This window comes from Crocodylus siamensis, chromosome 4 (assembly GCF_052110815.1).
Source record: "Crocodylus siamensis isolate JL-2025a chromosome 4, ASM5211081v1, whole genome shotgun sequence".
NCBI lineage: Eukaryota > Metazoa > Chordata > Crocodylia > Crocodylidae > Crocodylus > Crocodylus siamensis.
This window is the reverse complement of record NC_143398.1, coordinates 180,579,925-180,597,742: the sequence shown is the minus strand read 5'-3', so window position 1 is coordinate 180,597,742 and position 17,818 is coordinate 180,579,925. Positions and strand designations below refer to the sequence as shown.

General features: G+C 41.8%; 1 protein-coding gene across 2 annotated transcripts in view; it reads left to right on the top strand.

Annotated features, from left to right (window-relative positions):
* MCM3AP (minichromosome maintenance complex component 3 associated protein) overlaps positions 1 to 17,818 on the top strand; it is a 49,083-nt gene that overhangs the window by 23,902 nt on the left and 7,363 nt on the right. For both annotated transcript variants that reach the window (XM_090045055.1, XM_090045053.1), the window contains exons 15-23: positions 1,696 to 1,827; positions 3,074 to 3,187; positions 5,438 to 5,590; positions 7,473 to 7,670; positions 8,039 to 8,107; positions 12,285 to 12,419; positions 14,179 to 14,341; positions 15,400 to 15,658; positions 16,046 to 16,143. In XM_090045055.1, coding sequence (XP_089901181.1) covers positions 1,696 to 1,827; positions 3,074 to 3,187; positions 5,438 to 5,590; positions 7,473 to 7,670; positions 8,039 to 8,107; positions 12,285 to 12,419; positions 14,179 to 14,341; positions 15,400 to 15,658; positions 16,046 to 16,143 — 1,321 coding nt within the window. The remainder of the gene's footprint in view (positions 1 to 1,695; positions 1,828 to 3,073; positions 3,188 to 5,437; positions 5,591 to 7,472; positions 7,671 to 8,038; positions 8,108 to 12,284; positions 12,420 to 14,178; positions 14,342 to 15,399; positions 15,659 to 16,045; positions 16,144 to 17,818) is intronic.

The window sequence follows — 17,818 nt, the reverse complement described above, 5'->3', positions numbered from 1 at the left end:
CCTGAAAAAATTCATACTATACATTAGGTGCCTATTTTTTTTTTAAACACGGAGGGTAATTTACCATTGGAACAACTCTTTATTCAGAAAAGGAGAAAAAGAACATGAGCAATGATTACTAGATCTCATTTCTAGAATATGATCTCAGTTGCTTACTAGAACCTTCCAGCTTTCATTTGTTTAATGCTAATTTCCTAAACAATCCTTCTAAAGTAAAATTGGAGTCTGCATGTGGATTTTATGTCTCTAAATAGTCTTCTACCAAAAATTCTGATCTGAGGGCAAAACTTCCAAAGGGGGGCCCTGCGAAATGTAGGCACAAAGGCAAGGAGCGTATACAATACTCATTCTTAAAACACCAAAAGTAAGTCTTGAATTTGCAGTGCATAGGTATAGTTCATATTCTGCATTCATAACATGCCACCTTGACCCCACTCATGTTGATACCAGACTTCCTGCAGACCCCCTGCTTGCAGCAGAGTGCTAACTTGTTCCATTCGTTTATTGTACTCTTTGTTTTGCCTGTTTGGGTTAATCCATGTTAGTATAGTTACCGGTTTGCTCAATAATACTTCTTAATATTGTTTCTCCAAAACAGCAATGGTGTTGCACTAGGTAAAGTCAGTTTGGGAGGATCAGAGTAACCATTTGAGCCCTAGCTACTGATTGAAGGAGTATTGGAAGAAGCAGATGATTTTTGTTAACTTAAGGCATTTGTACACATGTTCTACCTGGCACCGTGACCTATACATTTGTATAAATGGCAAAATGCCTATCAGTGCTGAGAAAATGGTGGCAGCACACTTTCAAGCTAAAATACATGGAAGGTGTGCTAGTTCAAAAGCATACCACTGCTGGTTTCTGTACGCTGACGTGCCTTTCGCCACTTATACAACTGCACGCGACACAGCACAGTGCACAGCAGCTTGTATGCAAAGCAGACTTGATTAATCAAGTTTGCTCCGATGCACTGGATTTCTGGCATGTTGGAGCAGACAAAGGTATGTGTATAAATGCCCTTAAGTTTTTTTTAGAGGGTTGTATCTTATGCAGTCCTTGTTCATGTCTCCTCAAGTTAGGATCTTCTTCAGTATATTTCAAGTCATGGTATATTTTAGACATTCCTGAGTGACTGTAGTTTCAGAATACTTAGAATAATCAACTTTTAAAAGTAACATTCAGCCTCAAAGGTGCATTTTTGCTAAGGGTGATAAAGACTTTTTTTTTTTTTTTTTTAAAACCATAAGTGATTTTCTTATTACAAGCAATCCAATAGTCTTTAGTTCTTCTCGTCCTTTTTATTGCAGGATTGGAAGTTGCTACAAGTAAATTCAGTGAGCACCAAGAAATTTGATCTGAGAGCTGACTGGGTTCTATGAGTTTTGTGAGGTTGAGTGTCACTGTTTAAAAGATAATTATTTAAGTACTCTAAAACTACAGACTAATTAAGGAATGTCTAAAATAAAGTCTGCCTCAAAAGGGTCCAGACTTGCTCATTCTTCCTCCCAGGTGATGACTACTCTGTACTATCAAAGCAGAATATTCACAAGTTTGATTTATGTAAGTTTTAAGGAACAAAAATGGGTCTGAACTAGAGGATATCATTATAGAACAGCACAAAAACTCTGTGCCTTTCATTTAGAGATTGTGCAAACCAGAATTTTTGGTCAAAGAGAACTACTGTTTTTCATGTAGTGCCTCTGATGCTGCCATAGAGGAACTTGTAACTGAAGTGACAATGGAGGTTCTTAGGCAAGTGGCAACAGATGTATTCAGTGCGGAAAGGGAACGAGTCCAAGAGGAAAAGCGCAGAGTGGAGGAAGAGAGGTGAGTCTCTTGATATTTCTTTTGTCTCCTATGCCTTGTAAATGTTGTTAGATCAGGTAGTGCAAATTTGAGGGGCTTGGATAGCTGTAAAGGTTACTGGTGTGAAACCTGCCCCCCCCCCATAACAACATGAAATTATCATCTGTCAAAGGGCCTTGTGCCTATCCTTCTCTCAGAATGGAATCCCACAGTTTGCTGCACTCTTAAACTGGGACCTGAGATCGAACCTTGATCACCAGCTGCCTGCCCTCAGCAGGCCCAACTGGGTTTTGAATCCCTGCTATAGAAATGTCTTTGGGACTTCCAACAACCATGAAAGTGCAGTGACTGTTTATTAATAACAAAGTCTTTTTCCAGCAGAACATAACTGACAGAGAAGAAAGGAGTTAAAACAACAGAAAGCCTATACATGGACTGACCTAGCTAAATCTTAGCAATCCTTGCAAGTAGGTTATACTTTCCCTGGAACCACCCAGCATTGGACTAGGGTGAAGAAAACTGAACCTCCTGCTACTTCTTCCTCTTTTCATCAATCTCTCCCCTGGAGTTTGCAGGCTCTTTTTTATTTACTTCAAAGTCCCTTTGTCCTGAATCCTCAGAACCTAATCTCATATGATGTGTGCATTTCACCAGGGGAATGAAGCCAGACTTCCAAGAATAAATTTGTAGTATGGTCCATTATGAACCAGCATCTTTAAGACATTGTGCAACTTTCATGAGATGTGTGAAATCTTCCAAAACTGAGCTAACTCTTTGCCCCTGGTGTAGCAAGATAGCTTGATAGTTATCATAGAAATAGATAAATATCTACACTACTAACAAAAACAGCAGAGATTTTATAAGTCTGTATCTATACATCTTGCACATCCTCTTCTCCCTGTAACCTTCTCCAGAAAAATGCAGGCCAGGGTAATTTCCAAGTATACTAATGATGTCTGTCACCTGTGTTGACTTTGTCTCAGTAGTTATCTTTTAATGGTTTTGTTTCACATAATAGATATTCCCATTTTCAAAGCAAGATACAGTTGGTTTTTATTGCTGAGGAGTCTCAAGTAACTAGGTTCCCTGCAAAGCTGGTTATACAGCAAAACTGCAACTTCTGTTTCTTTGAGAAATATAAGTGAGTTTGATGTGGGGTTTAATGTTAATAAAGAAAAATCATCAGTGGTGTTAACATTGCATGCATGTGTTATGCAGTGATTTATAACTCTGCTGACTATTGTATGTCATACTTTCTATCCTTTAGACGGAAGCAAGAAAGAGAACAATTAATAAAACAGTTGAGCCAGTCCCTGAGTATAGAGCTGACAGAAGAAGTAGTAAAAGAAAGTGTTCAGGAGACTTCAGCCAGTGAACTAAAGTAAGTGGAATGAACATTAGCAATGTATAGTTCAAAACATAACAGCACCTGTAGGGCAAAATACTTTTCTGAGAAGGTGAGAATTTGGCAAATAATGATGGAGATCTTGCTAATCTTTCCTTTACATACAGTGCGAAATGTACAGGACGATTGTAATAGAAATTCAGTTAACTTTAAAAAATGCCTTATTCCCTTTCACGGTACATTCTTATTCAAAAGGCAAAAAAAATTTTACTGCGTGTTTCTATATAAAAAATAACCTACAAAGGAAAACACAGATTTGTTCCTTTTTATGACTTCATAGAGGTACATCAAAAAGCCATGGTCTCGTGGGTCAGGGAAGAGCTATTCTTTACCTAAGAAATATCAGGAACGTGTATTCAGGATTTCCCTCTTTTACAGTAGTTGTTGCTGGTGGGGTGGGAAATAAAAATATGACTAACAGTCAAGCTACAAATGGATAGGTTGGGATATCAGGTCTTGAAGGCAGACTTCCTTTTTTCAAAATGGGTATTCATGGAGTTGGAAGAGATGCCTCCCAATATCATAAATCCAGGGGGGATATGAGTCTCCCAAGTCTACAGGGGCAAGAGATCTCCACAAACTTACCACTTAGTCCTGCTACACTGAACCCAACTTTCTAGATGGAATAGCTCCTGAAGGAACATTGCTGTTTTGGGCTTCATTTACCCTTAGGATTGCTCAATAAAAACCTCAAAGTGAATGTAGAGGAAGTTCGTACACCTCCAGGCTGTAACTGCATTCATCTTTCTGGTCTATTACTTTATGATCTATACTCTGTGATCAATCTCTGGCCCGCAGGCCAAATGTGGCCCAGAAGCCATGGGTATCCAGCCCACAGGGCTCCCCAGGGATTGGAAAATTTGGTGGCAGGGGAGTGATGGCAATAAATACAGATGTTCTTCCCCTCACTACCTAATTCCCCAAACCTGAGCACCACAAACCCAGGTCATCCCCCCTCCTACCACACATACGGCTGGATGAGGCTGGGCCATATCCCTCCTCCCTGGGCTGGACAGGGCTGGGCCACATCTCCCTTCTCCCGTAGATCCAGGTTGGAGCCGGCTCCCTTCCCCTCCCCCACTTCTTCATGGGGTTGGGTCAAGCCCCCTTTTCCTGTGGGCATGGGTTGAGGCCATGGCCGAGCCGCCTTCTTCCCTCCCACAGAGCCAGGTTGGAACCGGGATGCTCCCTGTCCCTCTCTGCATGGCCAGATGGCGCCCAGCCTTGACTGCCCCATGCCGGATTGGGTCCATCAGCTGGATTCAACCTGTGGATGTCTTGGGCACTGCCTATCTGGCCCACTTGCCAAACAGGTTGAGCACCACTTATCTATGTCATTACCTCTGAAGTAGTAAAGTAAAGAATGATGGGATAAGGAAGCATGGGCTGGCCAGGTTTCAGAACAGACAAGGGAGCATGTTCAGCTAGTAGAAAACTGGCAACATCTCATATCCACTAACAATAATCCCTCCATTTAATAAGGAACTGTCACAGTTCATGGAGAGTTTTACTTCTGATCCCTTTGCTTAGTCTCATGGGATCCTGGCCACATGTGAGACTGCACCTGTACTTTTCTAAGGACTGAGTCTACTCCACTTCCACATGGGGCCCCCCAGGTCACAGCCCACCTGTTCGCTACTTGTGAGCACCAGCTGTATTGTGTCCTCAGCAGGTTTTGGCCTCTGCTATAGACTTCCACTCAGGAGCCTGTGATCAGAATGATAAGGCAATGACTTTCAACAGTTACTGTGTGTGCTTAGAATATCATATTCTCTCACATACTGGAATATACACCTTTGTTTTTGGAACCCAGAGTGAAACCCAGTAAGTGACTGTGTATCATCAACTGGGGAGCTGAACCTGTTATTTTTTCTGCTCCCTGTGGATCACTGTATATTTTACTTTTGGTTTCACCCTTAAGGATCAGAATCTCTTCTTACGATATTCCATATATATAAAAAATAACTCATTCCAATTTCCAGCTGCTAGTTTTTGGGGGAAAGGTCTGTGTTGTGTGCAAGAAAACACGGTACTGTTTTTCCTTTTGTGTAGGTTAACAGATTTCTTAAAAATCTTGTGGCTTTCAGAAGGTTAAAAATTAAGTGCCTTATTTTTATTATTTATAGTGCAGATGTATAATTTTTAGCTGTATTCAGCTCTTACAGCTATGTACTGCTTTCTGGGGATTTTGGCCTTGGAATTTTCTTTTTTTTCATTCTAAACTAGGTGTGCTTTGGAAAGGGATCGCAGAGCTCGCATTGCCCGTTGCTCAGAAGAAGTCTGTGCTGACATCATGCACCTGTTTCTGGAAGAGGAGATATTCCAAAGTGCTAAGGAAACGCTCCAGGAACTCCAGTGCTTCTGCAAATATCTGCAGCGGTAAGTTGTCAGGGTATCCTACAGTTGCAGCTCTTGAGAACAGCTTCAAGTGTATTTTACCAGAATGTAATATTACTATTTGCTACTAGCATATTGTTTGTTTATATTGCCAGGACCCTGTAATGTTCAAGTTCAGACTTGAACTTGCTGTGTTTTTAATTTTAAGAAGTATCTAACAGTTAGATACAAAACTGAATGGTCTGGGACTGAATACTGAGAGATGTACTGTTCCCTGTTCAGATCTGTGGAGGTGCTTGATGGGGACCCCTGCTTAAACAAAAGGAGGCTCATCTCTGTGTGGCCTTTCAGCTTCAGATGTGCTTGTCAGTGGTCAAACAGAGCTATAGTGTACTGGCCTTTGTGGTGCACTGCAAGGCTCATATGTTTCTCTGTGAGGGATGGGGAAGACTTTGAGAGACTGTAAAGATATGAAATACATTCTTGTGGCTTCTGGGTTATTTTGTTAGTGGAAGGAAGTTAGCAGAGTTTCTTTTGTAGCTATTTAAAAAATATCAGGGACAACAAGAACAGAGAATAGGAATTTATTGTTATGGAACAAGGGTAAAGATCAAAAAGGGAGAGACTACAAATATATGTGTATATGTGGGTGTACATGTATGTGTATATCCACATGTGTATAATTTTACATTGCACTATCTCAATTCTTTTGAAATTATTAATATCAAAATAGTTCTGCTTTAATAAAGCATCGTTTAACCAGCAGATCCTGTATGTATATAATATTTAATTAAAAAATACACCGGGTTTTTTTCCTTTCCCCTCCTTCAGTGGTTGAGTTTTAAGGCATCTTGATATAGCTTCAGAGTAGGTTTTCTAGTCAAACCTGCTGCAAATGAGTTCCTGGTAATTGTCTGGGGATTCAAAATCAGCTGGCCATAAAGCTAACCAAATGATTTCCAAGTGTGTTATTGCGTGCTTTAACCACACCCATAAACTCTTAGGGTTGGGATGGACCTTATTGTTAAGGGTATTTTCAACAAGGGAGAGGCTGGCATGCAATTTGGGGAAAGCAAAACATCTGACTATATACAGATCGCTGTACATGCACAGACTAAGAACACTGAAATTAAGGAAAAAATATTTTCAAATCAAGCATTTTGCATAGATTTCTCAAGTCTGGGTCTGGGCTCTTTAGTGCCTGACTACAGGAACCACTTGGCTGTTATGATTTTAAATCCCAAATGGCAGTTATAGTAAGGAGGAACAGAAGTCAGGTGCCTAACTTTTCAGTGTGCACTACCCAGTCTTGGTTTTTGGTGGGGAGAAGCCTCCTGGGCTGCATCCACAGAAGTGTAGACATTTGTGTCCCTGGGGAATGCCTGTGCCTCGCACCTTCTGGCACACAGCAGGTTACCCAGCGTGGGGTAGAGGGGTTGGGGCCAGCACTGGGCTGGCCCCAACAACCTTACCTGGGGTCCTTGTGGGGGCCTGCTGGGGCTGCAGCAATCGCAATCCTGTCACTTGAAGCCTGGCCAGCAGCCAGAGCACGGCTTCAGCTGGCCAGACTCCAGTTTGGGGCAGTGCGCGCTGCCCCCATATTTGTCAGTCTGCTTTTTTTTTTGTGCAGGGATTTTTGATGCAGGATCTCTTTGCAGTGCAGAGAACAACTGCATGTGTGGTATGTGGCACAGATGTCTCTGCGGTGCCACATACTGCACGACCGCACTCATCTGGATGTGGCTCTGGTATTCTGCTGGCATGTCCAATTCAGTGCCTCTGGGAGGCAACAACTGTTCTCTGATTTGCTAAAACTAAAGTGCCCAAATAGGTGCAAAAAGTGATGAAGAAAGGATCTGTGAAAATAAGGTAAGATTTAGCAAATGTTCATTAATAAATCATATCACCGTGTTCTTTTGTAAAGATGGAGGGAAGCAGTAGCGGCACGGAAGAAGCTGAAGCGTCAAATGAGGGCTTTCCCGGCAGCTCCCTGTTGTGTGGATCCAAAAAACAAACTGAAAGCATTATCCCCCAGTGCTGAGTGTCCCATTGCAGAAGAGAACCTTGCTAAGAGGATTGTAAACTTGGGACATGCAGGAAAGCTGGGCATCTCCTGCACTAGGTAAGAACACTCTTAAAAGGATGCATTCAGTTTGAAGAAGTCTGGATTATTTCAAAAAGTAGGTTGAAAGTTTTGTGTACTTCTGGGTTCCTCCACCAATATTTATAGATTTTTACAGTTGCATTTTCTTATACACTTTTTGTGAAGGGAAAAAACCACAAAATCTCAATCACTGCATACTGAGAGTCAGATGCACAAGGGATACAAACTGAAAATAAATTTGGAGAGAACTTTTCTCTAATTTCTCCCATAATAAAAAAAACAAACAAACTTCCAGGAGTTCTTCAGAGCTCTTCCTGACGCACTTTTTTTTATTGAAGTTGGAATTTCTTTCACACAACTGGAAATACCCTCTCTTCTGTTTCCAGGTTACGATGGCTGAGAAACAAGACTACGCATCAAATGAAAGTTCAGTACCTTTACCAGCTGCTGCTCTGGTATGTTGTAGTTTCATTGAAGCTACATTATAACAAAAATACTTCGAACCTTGAAAATATTGGTGCAAAGTTGTGTGGATTATATTTTGTTATATTTTTCCGAGCCAGTTCCCTAGCATATACATAGCTAAAGGAAAGTAGCAAGCATTCTTAGATTGCCAGAGTGGGTCCTCTAAAATGTAAGGACCCTGATCCTCTGGCCTCTACCTATAGCACATAGTGTCTGAATGTTAGTTAAAAGAAAACAAGTGGTAGGTAAGGCATGGTCTTGTGAAGGTCATATATAGACCGTATAAGTGAGATATGGTCTCTGGCCTGTGACACGAAGGGGTTCAGTTCTTTAATTAATGGGCTTCAGTTGCAGTTTAAATTTTGATAAGTACTGCAGACTTATTTTTAGGATAATGGTGATCTGTAGGTCACTTCAGCCCACAACTGAAGGTTAGATAGAGATTGATGTTGTGAAGTAAGTTGCAGTTTCCATAGTTTTAGGAGGTTGCCTCTATAATACCGATATATGCAAACGTCCTGCAGCTGGAGATACTTCATTCCAAATGGCAGCAGTTGAGGGGAAAGAGAGAGAGAGTACTTGCATCTAAATGGTGTTCCACTCAGTTTACATGCATATTTTGTTAAGACGTTAGTTTGCAGCTGTAGATGTCTATACTAATTTACCTGACCCTTTCTTAGGAAGGTGGCATGTAAATTAAATAAATAAATAATTACATATAAGCTGAAATTAATGAACTCAGGCTCTTGTGGGCTTAGAGAAAAAGAAATTCAGTGAATCAACTTACTGAAGTAGTCAAAACTAGTCAAAGGTTTCTGCCCTTGTTGAGGTGAACAAAATGAATTTGTCTGACTTTTTAAGCCAAGCATTCTTGAAATATGTCTCCAAAATTTTGAAACTTTTAAAAAGTAACAAAGATTTGACTTTTCAAACATTCCCACGGTATCTTTTATGCTTATTTACAAGTCTTTCCAAAGATATATGGTAATGATTGATTACAACATTTCAGGCAAGTGGATGCTGTGAACATTATAAATAGTTAATTTTTTATAAAATCCTGAAAAGAGAGTTTTATAAATTTAAAGCTTGGTTTACTAATTTTTGGAAACTGTGCTAGACAAACAATTAGTTTTCTCAATGCTTTTGCAAGGAAGTTTAGGAAATCACTGTATTGTATACACTTAAAAGCACTTCATAGATTTCATAGACGTTAGGGCTGGAAGGGACCTCGGAAGATCATCGAGTCCAGCCCCCCGCCCAAAGGGCAGGAAGTCAGCTGGGGTCATAGGATCCCAGCAAGATAAGCATCCAATTTTCTCTTGAAGGTGTTCAATGTAGGTGCTTGAACCACCTCTGATAGCAGGCTGTTCTAGACCTTGGGGGCTTGAACAGTAAAGAAATTCTTCCTTATGTCCAGCCTGAAACGGTTTTGTAGTAGTTTATGACCATTCAATCTCGTCACCCCTTGGGGCGCTCTGGTGAACAAACGTTCCCTCAGATCCTGGTGGTCACCCCTGATAAACTTATAGGTGGCCATCAGATCACCCCTGAGCCTACGCTTTTCCAGGCTAAAGAGCCCTGTGGCTCTCAGCCTGTCATCGTAAGGTCTGCTTTCCTGACCTCTAATCATGCATGTGGCTCTTCTCTGGACTCTCTCAAGCTTCTCCACATCCTTTTTGAATTATGGAGCCCAAAACTGGATGCAGTACTCCAGCTGCGGCCTCACCAAGGCCGAGTACAAGGGGAGAATGACATCCCAGGATTTGCTTGAGAAGCATCTATGGATGCACGCCAGCGTTTTGGTCGCTTTACTAGCCACAGCATCACATTGCAGGCTCATGTTCATCTTGTAGTCAGTCATGACCCCCAAGTCTCTTTCTTCCGTAGTGCTAGCCAGCGTAGCACTGCCAAGCCTATAAGGATGCTGCAGGTTTTTCTTCCCAAGGTGGAGAACCTTGCATTTTTCGGTGTTAGCCACCATCAGGTTCTCATCCACCCATTTGCTGAGCCTGTCCAAGTCAGCCTGGATCACCCGCCTGTCTTCTAGAGTGGATGCTTTGCCCCAAAGCTTGGTGTCATCGGCGAACTTGGCCAGTCCGCTCCTGACTCCAATGTCCACATCACTGATGAAGATGTTGAACAATATGGGTCCAAGGACAGAGCCTTGGGGGACCCCACTGGTCACAGGACACCATGATGAGTGACTTCCATCAATTACTACCCTCTGGGTCTGACCACGGAGGCAAGTTCCCAGCCAGTGGATCATGGTGGACCCAAGGCCACAATTGTCCAGTTTCGCCAAGAGGTGATCATGGGATACCAGATCGAAGGCTTTTTTTGAAGTCAAGATATATGACATTAATCTCTTCTCCCTTGTCTAGGTGATAGGTCACCTGGTCGTAGAAGGAAATGAGATTGGTCAAACAAGACCTACCCGCAACAAACCCGTGCTGGCTATCCCTTAGGATGTTGGCATTGGCCAGTCCATTAAGGATGGCCTCTTTAATAAACTTTTCTAAGATCTTCCCCAGGATAGAAGTCAGGCTGATGGGCCTGTAGTTAGCCGGATCCACTCTCCTCCCTTTCTTGAAGATGGGCACCACATTGGCCTTCTTCCAGTTTTTGGGCACTACACCAGAGCGCCAGGAGTTTTCAAAGATCCGTGCCAGGGGCTGGGCTATGATGCTCGCCAGCTCCTTGAGCACCCTGGGGTGTAGATTGTCAGGGCCGGCTGACTAGAAGGTATCCAGCTTCTCAAGGTGTTTATTCATGAGGTCGGCATTAATGGAGGGCAGGGGATTTCCCTCACCTGGATCTCTCTGTCCCGTAGCAGGCATGGGCGTCCCATGGGACTGATGAAAGACCGACGGAAAGTACCCATTTAATAGGTTGGCTTTTTCCTGGGTGTCAGTTGTCAGTTGCCCCGTCTGCTTCAGCAGGGGTCCAATGTTGCCCTTGCTTTTCGTCCCGCTCCCCACATATCTGAAAAAGGACTTTTTATTGTCCTTGATGCTCGAAGCTAGTTGGAGTTCAGTTGCAGCCTTGGCTTTCCTGGTTTGCACCCTGCAGGACCGGACCAGTGCAGAATAATCCTCTTTGGAGATGAATCCCGTCCTCCATCTTTTGTAGGCTTTCCTTTTTAGCCTCAGGAGGTCTGCTAGGTCCCTGGAGAGCCAGGGGGGCTGCTGTGCCTTCTTGCTGCCTTTCCTCCGAGATGGAATAGACTTAGCTTGTGCATTGAGGATCGCTCCCTTGAGGAGCAACCACTCTTCTTGAACTTCCCTCTCCCTGGGGCCATGGTCCCTTAGGGCCTGACTGACCAGCCTCCTGAGCTTGTCAAAGTCGGCTTTTCTGAAGTCAAGGACTTCCGTGTTGCTGACTGACTTGCCAGCTTTACGGCGGATGGTTAAGGTGATCAGCTCATGGTTGCTATCACCCAGCATCCTGTTGATCACTAGGTCGCCGATTAGCTCATCCCCAGTAGCCAGTACCAAGTTGAGCAGCGCTTTGCCTCTTGTTGGCCCGTAGACTTCCTGAGTTGGGTAGAAGTCATCCGTGCATGAGAGGAAGCTTTGCGACCGCTCAGATTTTGCTGAGTGATTCTCCCACGAGATGTCTGGGTAATTGAAGTCACCCATGACAACCATGGTCCTGGAGCATGCGGCCTCAGTCGGTGGGGGGTTCCGCAGCTGCTGGGGGGTGTCTGGGGGGCTTCGGGGGCGCAGTGGGCTTTCCTGCTCACTTGCCTGAGCAGGATTCTTATGACCATCAGATACTTGCATATTAACAACTTTATAGCGTTTATATGAACAGAAGCTCTCGTCCGTCAGGTCTAACTTTACATCTGCTGGTCATGACTGTATCGTTTGTTGCATTTTAACATCTTCAGGCAAAACATGAGAAAAATAATTAAATTAGTTCTTCACTAAGATAGGATGGCATTTACTAATTAATAACCCTTTGTCCTGTGCTCACAACTTATGTATGTTGTTTACACTGTGAACAACAGGACCACAAAAGTGACCTTTCACAAAAGTCAGGCTCTGTTGTGCTACCTGCCTCTCTCTCGATGCTTAATTTAGGGTAGAAAGAAGGAATTTTTGTAGGGTATTTAGTTATTACATTGGCTTTTTTTCTTCTTCTTCACCAACATGGTTTTTCTTTAAGTGATGCTGCCTGGACTCCTCTAGATCTGCCCTCACTAATCACTGAACATATCCAAGTTCAGCAAGAGCAGGTATTTTGGAAGGTGCTTTTGGTGTTGCCAAGCTATGAAGAATATCCAGCAAAGGATCCCAGCAGGTGAGGAGCTGAATTTGACTAGTGTTTTCTTTCATGGCATGACAACATAGTAGAGGAACAGCATGAAGGTAACACTGTCATTGAAATATGCCTCCCTAAACAACAGATAGAACAAAAAGCAATGAATGACAGGGCAGAGGAGTGACCTGTGATATTTTCCCTGATTTCTTAGCTAAGTCTTGAATTGAATCTATTCAGACCTTTTTAAATATAGCTTCTGTGGCAGAGAGGTGACTTGCATCACCCATTGGTAGAGATGGAGCCAAGTTACCTTTTCCTTCTCATAGCTTGTTATAGATAAATATATTCATACACTACGTTTATTGTATACAAATGCATTGAAAAGGGTGCAAAGTCAAACACTTAATCTAGAAAACTTCATACTATAGCTCAGAATGTCATGTAATGACTCCTGCGTTAAACCCAATAGCCAATTCAACCCAATTCAGTAGTGGATGAATCAAGAGTATTTTTTAGAAAGAGATTCATTTTTTATTTCAGGACATTAAGTGGACTATATATCTATCATTTCCCTGGCTAAGCTCATCTGCTAGTTACGTCATCACAGATTTTTTTTTTTTTTTTTTAAAAGGTGCCCTTTGCAAGGGGTGTATGTGTTCCTACTTAGCTTTTTAAAAGAAGAATAGAATGGCAAAAATAGAAATTCCATTATGGCGGAACATCCACATGTTATGCTGACCTTTCCACCCCTCATCATCATCAGCTGTCCAGAACACTTTCTTTGATTCACAGCACAATCCTTTGAGGTGTGAGTAAAAGAAATAACTAGTAGCAGTAGCAGACTTTGAAGGATCAACTGCTTTGTCAGTAGCTTATATACCTTGTTATCATACTGCAGGTAGATGTTGCAAATCAGGATTCATTTCCTAGCTCTTCGAGAGAATGATGCCTAACTTTTACAGAAAATGCAGTTGTGCATGTAAATTCTGCATTTTTGTTCTGGCATTTGTGGCTAAGTGAATGAGATTGGGATCTGTTGTATTAGAGAATTCTATTCCTAGCTCTTTCAGATGGGTAACCTCTTGAGTATTCTGTAAAGTGGGAGAAATTATATTTGCCTGCTTCCTATGCAAGAATGAGGCTTTACTAGATAATACGGCAGTGGAGAAGATCTCTTTCCCAGCCCAGCACACCTCCCCGTAGGTCAAAAATAGAGCCCAGGACTTTGCTGAGATTTGTGAACTCCAGCCCTGTGGCTTTCATTTAAGAAAACAAGTAAAGTCTATTAGCCTCTTAAAAGAAGTTCATATGTATAAACTTTGTGGGGCTGGAACATGTCCAATGCAGAAAGAATATTTCAGGGTTTTAATAGCAAGCATCCAAAAAGCTTTATTGATCACATAGACTTGAAAATTTGTTTTAGGTGTTTCATAGTGCAGACATCTTGGTGGGTTTTCATAAAGACCTAGGTAATCTAAGCAGCTGATTTTCCAGTTACTGCTACAAGCCTTCTAAAGAAATAGTAGGAATGTTTAGGAGGATTTTAAAAGGAAAACTATCTATCTTTCTCTTAACCTTGTTTTTCGAAGAGGCTAAGTTATTTTTTCTTGAAACTGAAAACAAATAGAAGCAGTTATTTGTCTCAGAAATGTCATTTCAGTCCAGTTGATAAATTTGGCCATGTCATTTAAACTAGGGAGCTCATGATGGGATATACTGATGATACTGAATAGATTGATAATAGGGGGTTGTCAGTATGATATCAAATAAGAAAAGATTGTTTATTTTATGTTCACAGGATACTAGCAGATTGGTTGAAAGCCAAATTTACAGGAGATACAAGATGGAAGGCTCAGAGAGATGTAACCTCCAATGTAAACGACAGAGTTCAGACGCTCGCATTATATAATTCTATTAGTATGCAAGAAAATCAGGCTGTGCATGTCAATGTGTGCATAAAGGTATATTAGAATAATTCATTAATAATTGGTCAGTCTTTTGTTTCATCACCTCTGTGACACTGGGTTAACTGTATGTGGTGTTATCTGCAAGCTAGTTGTCATTTTCTCCTATGTCAAATGAGAATCATGGTAGTAGTCTCTTTATAAAAAGAATACCAATCCAGTCTTAAAGAGTGCTACCTAAGAACTAGGTATTATTTGCAAGTCACAATAGTCAGGGATCTTCACCATTCTTTTTTTTAACTCTATCCAGATTTTTTTAGGATATTTAAATAATGAATATTTAAAAAATATAGTTACACAAATACCTTGGACAACACACTATTGTAAATTATCAGTCCAAGGGGCCTGCAAAATTCATGTCTAGTCTTAACTTGTGTTCTCATGTTATTTCACTTCTGGAGGGGGACAGAGACTGACAGAGGGAGAGAGCAACTTTGCATGTGTGCCTGCAGTTATTGAGGGAGCAGTGGCAGTTCATTTGTTTAAGCTGCAGCCAGAAGTTATTTTAGCATTTTGGCAAGGCTGTAGTTTCCCTTTTCTTGAACAGAAGTTTTTTCGCTAAAAAAAATTTTCAAATCTCTTTTCTCTAAGTTGCAATTTTAATGTAATGACTTTTTTTAAACAAAATGTATTGATGTTTTTATTACTTCTTATTTTCCCTATTTTATTTTGTCAAAAAATTGAAAAACTAGTACGTGATTGTGTAGCAAAAGACTCTCATATTAAATATTGGCAAGGTAGTAGAATTAAGATTTTGTAAGTGGTTTGAATTCAGCTTTTTCGAACTTTCTAGCAACTTAAATATAATTATATGGGAGTGTGAGTGCATATGCATGTATACGAGATATACCCACAGTTAATTTGTCACCTACATTTCTTAGTATTTCCTTCTTTGTAAGTAAGATTTTTTTTTTCCAGCTAGTTAGCTTAAAACACTCTATAAGGAGCTCCTAGCTGAAATGCTATGGCTGACTTTGTCTACAGTTTTCAACACGTTTAAGATCCTCCTCATTCCTGTAATTGCATTAACAGTGTCAATTTTTATTTTTATCTAGGTGGCCCATGGCACCCTTAGTGACTCTGAGCTTGATATGGCTGAGACGCAGAAAGATCTGCTTGGGACCAGTGGTCTAGTCCTCCTGCTTCCCCCTAAAGTAAAGAGTGAAGATGTTGCAGAGGAAGATGTTTATTGGCTTTCAGCTTTGCTTCAATTAAAACAACTCCTTCAGGCTAAACCTTTCCACCCCATAATACCTCTGGTGGTCCTGGTTCCCAGTCAGGGAGAAGAGGCCACAGAGAAGGAAGTAGAAGAGGGTGTGTGATTTTATTTGCTTTGAAATTAACTACAGATATTCAGAAATATACCTAAAGGCAGTGAATAAACAGCAAATGTAGTTCTTCAAATGCAGCATTTAGTTAAGGGAAGGATTCTCAGGCTTTTGGCAGAAATCCAGAAGGGCTTAGGAAAGAGGCAGTTTAAATTGAAAAGAAAAATGTACATTTTTCAAGGGTTTTTGGTTTTACTTTTGTATGTTGTGTTTTATTGCTTGACTGAGAGAACATAAAGCAGTGTGACAAGGTCTAAATCTATGCTGACAATAGGAATGGACTGAGTAGGTGAAATTTCACTTGTTTTCTCATTTGAATATGTATGGCAATAAGAAAAATATTGGTGTTTCAGCTGTTGCTTCTCTTTTAAAGGTTTAATGCTGCAGGATTTGATTTCAGCTCAGCTTATATCAGATTACATTATTGTTGAGATCCCAGATTCTGTCACTGACATGCAAGGCACCAGAAAGGTAAGAGCAATAACTTTAAATTTAAGAGCTATTCAGATACCTTAACACCAACATCTTTTTCTCTTTTACCATATTTACTCAAATCTAAGACTACCCTGAATTTAAGGCAACCCCCCCAAATTAGATTCTGTATATGGAAAACTATAATTTGTTATAATTTTCCAGGTATCGAATCTAATTATTGGAGGATTGTCTTGAATTTGTCCCATTTTCCCCCCTCCCCCCAACTCTTCCCTGCTACAGTAGGGAAAGCCATGGCTGGGGGAGTTAGGTAGTTGCGGGGGGCCAGACACTTCCCTTGCCCTCTGCCCACCATCACTTCTTCCCCCTGCAGTCTTCCCTCTAACCCTGCCACCTGCACCTCTCAGTCTCTTCCTTTTTCCCCTAGCTCTACCCAGTCTGTCTCTTCTCTTCTTTCCCCTCCCTCCTTACTATCAGATGATGCTTGGGCTCTATTCCCTCCCCAGAGCACAGCACAGCCCTTGCTGGGCCATGCAGCAGCATTGAACCTGCTGATAAGCTGGACAGAGAATGGAGGGGTTTTTTGGCCGTCAGTGCACAGCTGATTCCTGTGTATACTGTCTACCCCAGGGCATTCAGACTAGGATAGAACTGAAGCAGCTTCTCCCCTCCCTAATGTGATTTTTATATATAGGTCCTTACCTGGAGGCTTCCATGTGCCAAATTTTCCCTTCTCACTAGCTTATTTCATGTGTTGTGTCAACACATGAAATAAGAGCCTGAAGGGAACAACATGCAGTTATTTCATTGCCCATTTTTCCAACCTGCACATTACATGCAGTCATAGATTCTGAGGCTAAAAAGAATTGTTTTGATCCTTTAGTCCCGTGGTTGACAACCCACAGCTTGCATGCTAGGTCCAGCCACAAAGACATTTTATCCAGCCTGCAGAGCCGCAGGGCTTCAGCAGCATTTTAGTGGCTTTGCCCACATCAGAGCCAAGCAGGGTGGCTTCAGCCTATCACTCATAAAATATCACAGACCACAACTCTAGCGTGCTATCCTGCTTAGGACATTTAGAGCATGCAGTACAGTGATTTCTGTATCAAACGTAGGTATCTGCATTTGAGCTAGATTATATCTTGTAGAAAGATATCCAGTCTCTATATAGAAACTACAAGCCCCTTATCTTGCTTAATGGCTGATTCTTCTGCCACAGGATAAAACTTGTATATGGTAAAGTACTTCGCTGCAGTGCATGTGTAGATGCTCACAAGGCTGACTGGGGTATGAGGGTGCTTTGGTGCAGGGGCTGCCTACCAGCTAGCCCCACAATGGAGCACCCTTGTGCCCTAGCCAGGCCCTCCGCAACACGTTGAGCCAGGTCAGCAGCCCCAAGCTGGCAGGCTGACCCCCTGGGCCCCTGCCAGCTGGGGTCATTCCAACCTGGCTCACTGTGTTGTGGTCCCAGGCGCATGTGTAAACACGGCACCCCAGAGCAATAAACTCTAGCACAATATATTCTGGAGTTTATTGCTTTGTATTAATTACACGTGTGGATATGCCCACTCTGTAGATATTTATAGACCAATTAAATCACTTCTAACTTAAGAGTTAAATAATTGTAAGTGTCAGGGTCTAAGGAGTTCAACTGGTCTGCCTGGAGAGCATAATGCAAAAACCCATCCTGGAAAACAGTTTGTTAGAAATCATT